The sequence below is a fragment of the Columba livia genome, chromosome 9, assembly GCF_036013475.1.
Source record: "Columba livia isolate bColLiv1 breed racing homer chromosome 9, bColLiv1.pat.W.v2, whole genome shotgun sequence".
Taxonomy (NCBI): Eukaryota; Metazoa; Chordata; class Aves; order Columbiformes; family Columbidae; genus Columba; species Columba livia.
This window is the reverse complement of record NC_088610.1, coordinates 13,042,153-13,049,210: the sequence shown is the minus strand read 5'-3', so window position 1 is coordinate 13,049,210 and position 7,058 is coordinate 13,042,153. Positions and strand designations below refer to the sequence as shown.

The 7,058-nt window shown below is 50.3% G+C and overlaps 1 protein-coding gene across 2 annotated transcripts in view; it reads right to left on the bottom strand.

Moving 5' to 3' along the window:
* Nucleotides 1-911: 911 nt before the first annotated feature.
* The window catches only part of SLC7A14 (solute carrier family 7 member 14), a 32,090-nt gene continuing 25,943 nt past the window's right edge, over nucleotides 912-7,058 (bottom strand). For both annotated transcript variants that reach the window (XM_065073874.1, XM_065073875.1), the window contains one exon: nucleotides 912-4,967. In XM_065073874.1, the coding sequence (XP_064929946.1) occupies nucleotides 4,645-4,967 (323 nt within the window). In that variant the 3' untranslated portion in view covers nucleotides 912-4,644. The remainder of the gene's footprint in view (nucleotides 4,968-7,058) is intronic.

Here is a 7,058-nt window from a genome sequence, read left to right as displayed (position 1 = left end):
CCTCCCAAAACTCCCCAACCCCCCATGGCGTTCTGGGCTGGGTTGGCCATGATGCTGTTGGCTCTTGAAGGCTTTTAGTGCTCGTTTGCTGACCCAAAGCCTCAAAATTGAGTCAAACATAATTATGCTGGATGGAAAAACTGCTCCATGCCATGCCTGCTATCAGCTGTGGAGTGGTGAGTATGAGCTCTGGTGGTTACCCCGTTGCTGCAGTGCAGCCCTCCCTGGCTCCACCAGGACCAGCCATGGCTCCCCATCATGGGGACTGTGCCTGCAGCCCCCCTGTTCCCCAAATAACAGGAACAACAGGATGGACCCCATGGGGCGATGCTGGTGGCTCTAAGCACCTCAAAGGTGAGAGGTGGCCGTGGCCCTCCAAGGCCTTCTCACCACCCCGGTGCCTGTGCAGAGGGGACGGTGCCGTGACACCCCAGTTACCCCTGGAAAAGGTGGGTGCTGGCAGCACCGTGAACAGAAGGGAAGGTATTGGAGCTCCCCAGGGCTTCGCACTGCAATAGTAAACCTGTGCTCTTTGGCTTTAGGGTTTTTTTGGTTTGTTTTGGTTTGATTTGTTTATTTTATTGCGTAAACTGACAGCCACTTTTTTTTCACAACAGTGCACATAAATACCAAAGTCAGCCCATTCAAATGGAACTTCTACAACGAGATTTTGAAGCACTTGAGTCAAGATTTGTTCATCTCTAGCTTCAGTTTAGCATTGAAAAAACATCAGACCTTCAGGTACTGATTGGCTTAAGAAAATTTATATGGGAATTTTTTATCTCTTATCTTTTGGTTTAGTCTTTCATTTAGAAGATTTACATTACTATGGAAACTAAGACACATTTGTCTCCAGCTTTCTTTAAAAATCCATTAGTTCCTATTTGATTTTGAAATGTAAAGGCACACAATAAAGCTTTATGCATTTATTAAAATATACAGATTTTGGTAAATTTAGATCTTTTTCTCAGTATCTTGATAATATATATATATATATATTACATGTATAGTTGTCAACAACACAATCATCTGAAAATAAAAATCACTCCATAACATATCTGCATATTTTTGTTCTTTCTCATGACACACTAGAAGATCCCATTGTACAATGCACCAATGGGCTTTTGGAAACCACAAAAAAAAAATTAACAGAACAAACTCTTTTTAACAAATACATCAATTTCATATCAGAGCTGCAGAGAATTGTTACACCAGAAAGTTACCACCTGCCAAAAAAAGAGCAAGATACACACCAGAAACACCGAACAAAATGAATTGAAGATCATTTACAAGCTGGATTTACAACATCCCTCGTTGTTCGGGGTGTGATTTCTCTGTTGCATGCTGGGCCTTGTAACCAAGTGGTTGTAACTGTGTGGAGTGAATTTACAGAGGGACTGAAATCTTTTGGAGTCGGCCTGGAGGACTTGAGGTATTTATGCTCCATCTGTACCATGCATTGGTGCCCCCGGGGAGGGCAGTCAGGCGTGGAGGGGCTGTGTGTCTCTCGCCGGTGGTGGGATTGGGGTGGTGCAGCTCTGCCTGTGTCCTCCTGATGGGACAGGGGTGTGAGAACCTCCCTGAGGACACCCCGGGGGGAAAGGCTGGGTTACAGCACAAGAAGCACTTGCACCTCCTCCCAGCATCTGAAACTGACCCCGGGGCCAGCAGTGCCCAGTGCTGGACACGCCTGAATGTTTTGGTCTTTGCAGCTTTTGCTTGGACCCATTGAAGACCCCAACACCTTCTACATGGGAAAACACGAGAGCTCCCAAGTGGGGGCTGGACCCATGTGTCCCCCAGGCACCGTCACTCGGAGCAGTGCTGCAAACTGACCTCCTTGAACACCGGTCACAAAACCCAGGTCACCTTTTCCTTATATTCCTCTGTTAAGTGGCAGGAGCTTAGGAGGAGGGTACGGCTCCCACCCCCTGCTACAGTGAGGGCTGACAGCAGCCCGTCCGCACCAGATGGTGTTGTGGCACCAAATGCTGTTTCCCGTCGGTCTTGGGGACATGGTACAGCTGTCCTTGCCCATCACTTCCCCAGGAAGGGGAAGGAGGATGGGTGAACAAGAGCAGCTGAAGGGCTTTACCCAGTGCATGGGTCCAATGGAGAGCTTCCTACAGACAGCGAAGAGCAAGGGATCAAGCCCTTGTCAGATTAAATGGCATAACTAGAGCAGACATGACGACAGACACTGGTACTGGTAACTGCTCTGTAGCAAGATCTTAAGGCTGCAAAAGGAATAGCAGGCTTCAATTCAACAGGGTATTTGGGCATGAGTTTGTGGTTGGGCAGGTGCCTGAATACCATGTGGAAGCAGGACGAAGACAACTACCTCAGATATGGTATAGTACAAGAGCTGGTAGGAAAATAGCATCAGTCTTTCTCCCTGAAATTGTAAAGCCAAACCTGTGAGGTGCCATCTCTCCTGGGTACTTCTAAGGCATCAAGGACGAGAGCAGTCAAGCACAAATGACAGGTGACCTTTGCGAGACGTGCTCAACACCAGCAGAAAGGTTTTCCAAACTGGCCTGTGATGCACACATTGCAAACAGCTTTTTAGTGGGACATGCTCAGGATTTCTGCTTGTAGAAGTGTGGTAGGGGTGGGCAGCAGGAGTAGGTGCCAGAGCAAAGCTTACGTGTCCTTTTGTCAAATCCTTGCTCCCGTACTAAGGCCCTGGCAGAGGCCAAACTCCTTGCCTTGCCTGGGATGCTCCAAGATAAAAATCTGCAGAATCAGATGCTCTTCACCACTGGCAAAAGGGTTGTAGTTTGTGACAGTTTGAGACAGGGGCTGCAAGTGTGAAACTTTTGCAGACATGGCCAGGGCCTCTCCGTCAAGCCCGTGAGCTCCAGTAGTAATGGGAATGACTGCAGTTCCAGGCACCCTCTGCACCAAGAAGCCCCCTTGTTCATGAAGGGTGCCAGGCAGGCTCTGCACTGTGTTTCGGGGGGCTGAGCTTCATCGAGTGAACCAACGATTCTCAGCATCACATGTTGGAAATCCTGCCTCACGCCCCATCAATGTCAAATTGTCCCCTGCGATGCCAGCAGCAGCCCCTCGTACTGGGGGCTGGTCTGGGCTCCTCCAGGGAAGCCTAAGGGATGGATCCACCAGCAGCCTTCAGCGCCCAGGAGGAGGATGGGTGTTTCTGTCTGATGGGGTGCTTCCTTGCTATTATTTATTCAAAAAGATGTTCCTCTGTTGCAGTGTTTTAAACCAAGCAGGTCAGTAATGGGCTCCGGAAATGGACCTACTGGGTGTCGGCTGCTAATCACTAACTCAGCAATGTGGCTGCTGTCTGTGCCAGGGGAGGTGGTGGCTGTGACCAAACCCCATCACCGCTGACAGTCCTGCAGGGATGCTGGAGATGGGGAACCTGATGGTGCTGCTGGGGGGCCCATGGCCATGGCCATGCTCTGGCCACACCAGAGAGATTAACCATGACAAACGACGACCTCTGCCCTGTGAACCACTGGCTCCATTTGGTTTCAAACTGAAATATGGACATGTATAGAATGAGCAACATTTTGGTGTTTTTTCACACAACATCCCCCAAGCCAGGGTCAGAAACAGAGAAAAAGGTACAATGTGGAGATGGCAGCAGGGAGGGAGATTGCAGCAGCTGAGTCTTCTCCTGCCAAGATGTGGCATCCCACAGATGTTGCCATTTTGCGAGGGCATGGACACGTCCTTGAAACACCAAGGCCAGAGCCAGTGCTGAAACGTGCCCACTGCAGGGAGGGAATTATGACGAGATCATTTTTGTAAAAGACACAACGTGGTGGAAACAGCACCCGGCCTCAGACTGGTGGTGCTCAGAGAAATGGTGTGGGGTCCTTGTCGACCATTTGCATAAGGTGGACTAAGCCACAAGCAGGGACCAGAAATGGGACCAGGCTCCCAGCTGCAGACTTGGGATATTCAGCTGCACTGAGATTTTAAGGTTTGATTGAGACAAGGACTAATTTTGAATTGCAGTATTTGGGATGCTGGGGTTCGGGGTGTAGGGATGGACACAGAGGTTGCACTATTGTGTGTACCAAGTGCCTTCGCACCAAAATGGGCCATGGAAATGTTGTGTGATGGGACCAACATCCCTGGATCCACCTCTGAGCTACTCCCTTGAAAGGGATTTGTCCAACTCCATTTCGTTCCTACCTACCTTTCTGTCCCTCTGGCTCGGATATTACTTCTGGGTGGTTCAAAGGAAAAAATACACATGCTAAGACAGTTCCAAAAACATAAGAGTGGCATCCTGGGGCTGCAGCCATCGGGTGGATGTTCCCCAGGGACAACTTGTTTCATTCCTTAATGTGGCTCGTTCCACCTCTCAATGCTCTCCCAGTTTGGCACATCTCCCAGTCCACCGCTTCTGCTGGTGCGGCTGGTATTGAGAGATCAACTGGTGCCAGAGGATCAGCCAGAATTCACCAGAGTGGGATCCGACCAGAGGCGCCACCATGGGCCACAGGTGCGTTTGGTTCAGGGTCAACGGCAATTGCACAGCACGCCCCCAGGACCAGAGGTGAGCAGGGTGGTGGTGAAGGACCTGGGGAGGACAGGACGGGACGGGGGAGCCACGGAGATCCTTCCTCATCGTCTGGGCAGTGCAGCACCCTGCTGCCTGCCCCACTACTCAGGCGAGTAGTCCAACTCATCGTTGGCAATGAGGGCCTCTGACGGTGGTTTGTGCCTGCCTTTGCTTTTTGACCTGCTACTCGTCCGATGGTTTTCCTTTGCTCCTGCCATTTGCTGGTACGAGAAGCCCTTGTCCTCGGAGGGACCCCAGCCTGGGTAGCCCTCAGCCTCAGTGTTGTAGGAGAAGCCGTCATCCACAGAGAAGGGGTCGACATCCACATCGTAGCGCTGGTAGGTGCTCTGGTGGAGGGCCTCCTCCCGGGCGCTGATCTCCAATGTGCTGTTCCACATCCCATAGCCAAAGTAGATGAGCAGACCTGTGGTGGGCAAGAGGGAGAGGGCTGGACCCCAGCTGCCTGCACCAACCCCAAGATCCCAGATAACACATCGCTATAAACACATCATGCCCCAAAACGGCACCTGCCCCCCAAACCCACATCAGGGCTGGGTTTGGGATCCAGCCCAGCTCACCACCAGCATCCTCCCATCCAGCACCAGGCTGGTGCCAGTTCGTGAGAGTTAGGTGTGTCTAAATATGCCTATATTTTTTAAGCCATTTTATTTTATAGTTGGTATCTGCTCTTCAAACCTATTGAGTTTGTGGTTTTGAGCTGCCACCTGTGACCCAAGGGCTGTATGCTTTAAACATCAGCTGGGATTGCTGCTGTCCATGTGATGGTGCCATCTGCAGCTTTGGTGGGACAGCAGCTCCCAGAAGACATGTGGAGGCTGTCAAGCTCTGACAATCTCCCTCTTCACCCCATTACCCTCCCAGATATCCTTTTATCTCTGGAGTTTTCTTATGTTCTGTCTCTCTCCTGCTCGTGCTCACAGCCACATGTGCCTCAGGGTTGTCAGGATCAGTGTATTCAGTATTAAAACAGCTCTGAAATCCTGTCCTTCCCCCTTCAGGAGTTTCATTTCATCTTCTCCCTCTAGCCCTACTTGATCTCACCTTCTTGTGCCAATGCTTTCCCTGGAAGCAAATGTATCTGGAAATCTAATTTCCAGTGGATTCTGGGATTAACCTGCCCCAGACATTTGCATGGAGAAACACAGACTTCTCCACACACCACAGACTGCTTATGAGGTTAAATTCAGAATCTGTGCAGCAGGACCACACGTCTCTGCCAGAAAAAACAAGGGGAATGTGGTTCCCCCAACAGGTGAGCAGCTCTGGATGGGGCTGGTGGAGCCCATCACACCTCAATGGAGTGGCTTGATTGACTCGTTGCCATTGCTGGCAGCTGAACAGGTGTTAAATGTACCCATGGGGAAAGTACTTAAGCACAGCGGATTGAGGTGATGCTTTGGAGTAACTCTGCTTCCAGGTAGAAGGTTTTTTTTACTGGATCTGCAGCTTCACTTATTGCCTTTCATGTCCAACAAAGCACTGAGCAAGTCTTCTCTGGCCCAAAGGGTGCACATGGCAGCTGCTACCCAATGGCTCAGCTTGGGGTTAGAGAACTCTTAGAGATGGAGCTTCACTATGGGACCTCAGTTGTACTCAGCATAGCTGCCATCATCGTTACAAACCAAAAGTAGGAATGGCAAAATGGAGGAAAAACGAGGTAGCAACCTTCCCCTGGAAGACTGAAACTATGTGACTACTCTAAACCCTCTGAGATGCCACAGGGAGATCCAAGGTCTGATCCTGTCATCTCCTGGTTCTGCCAACTAAGGTAAAATATCTACAAACATCAGGAGCACCTGAGAAAAGCACAAAGGCTGGTGAGCCTGGTGTGGTGGTGTGTGCTTGTCTACCCCCCCTCCAGGTGATTCCTGCCCTTATGGGAGGTGGCAGCTGACTGTGACCTTTGCATCAATCCTTGTTCTCTTTCCCCATCACTTTCTCCCTTTCAAGCCAAGACCATGAACCCTGCTCCCAAAGGGGAGGGCTGCTGGTGGGATATTTGTCCAGGGATGGACCTTTTGGGTGCTGACACCATGCTCAGGGTCTGTTGTCTGCAACTGGGGCTCCTGTGGGCTGCTGCAATGTATATACATTTACCCATAGGGTTATTATTTCTCTGTAAACAGTCCTTGGCGTTGATATTGTCTTGTTGCTTCAGTTCTCTGTAGTCCAGACTCGTCAGCTCTCCGCAGGAGCTATGAGATCTGCTCTTTGTCTCTGGGGTTTATGGAGTAGGTGGGTTGCAATGTAAAGCAAGGGAAACTATAGATATGACAGGCTCCCGGCTATGTGTCAGGAAGCCTAAATTTGGCTAAAAAAGGCCCACTACAGAGCTTGTGAGTCCCAAGATCCCACTGCCACAAAGTTTAGGACTTAGACCAAGAAAAGGAGATACGGTCCACAGATCCCTCGGCTCTGTCTCTCCCAGGGATGCTGGGGTTGGGTGGCTCTGGATTTTGGAATCACAGTGCTGAGATTTTGGTGTGGGCTGCTG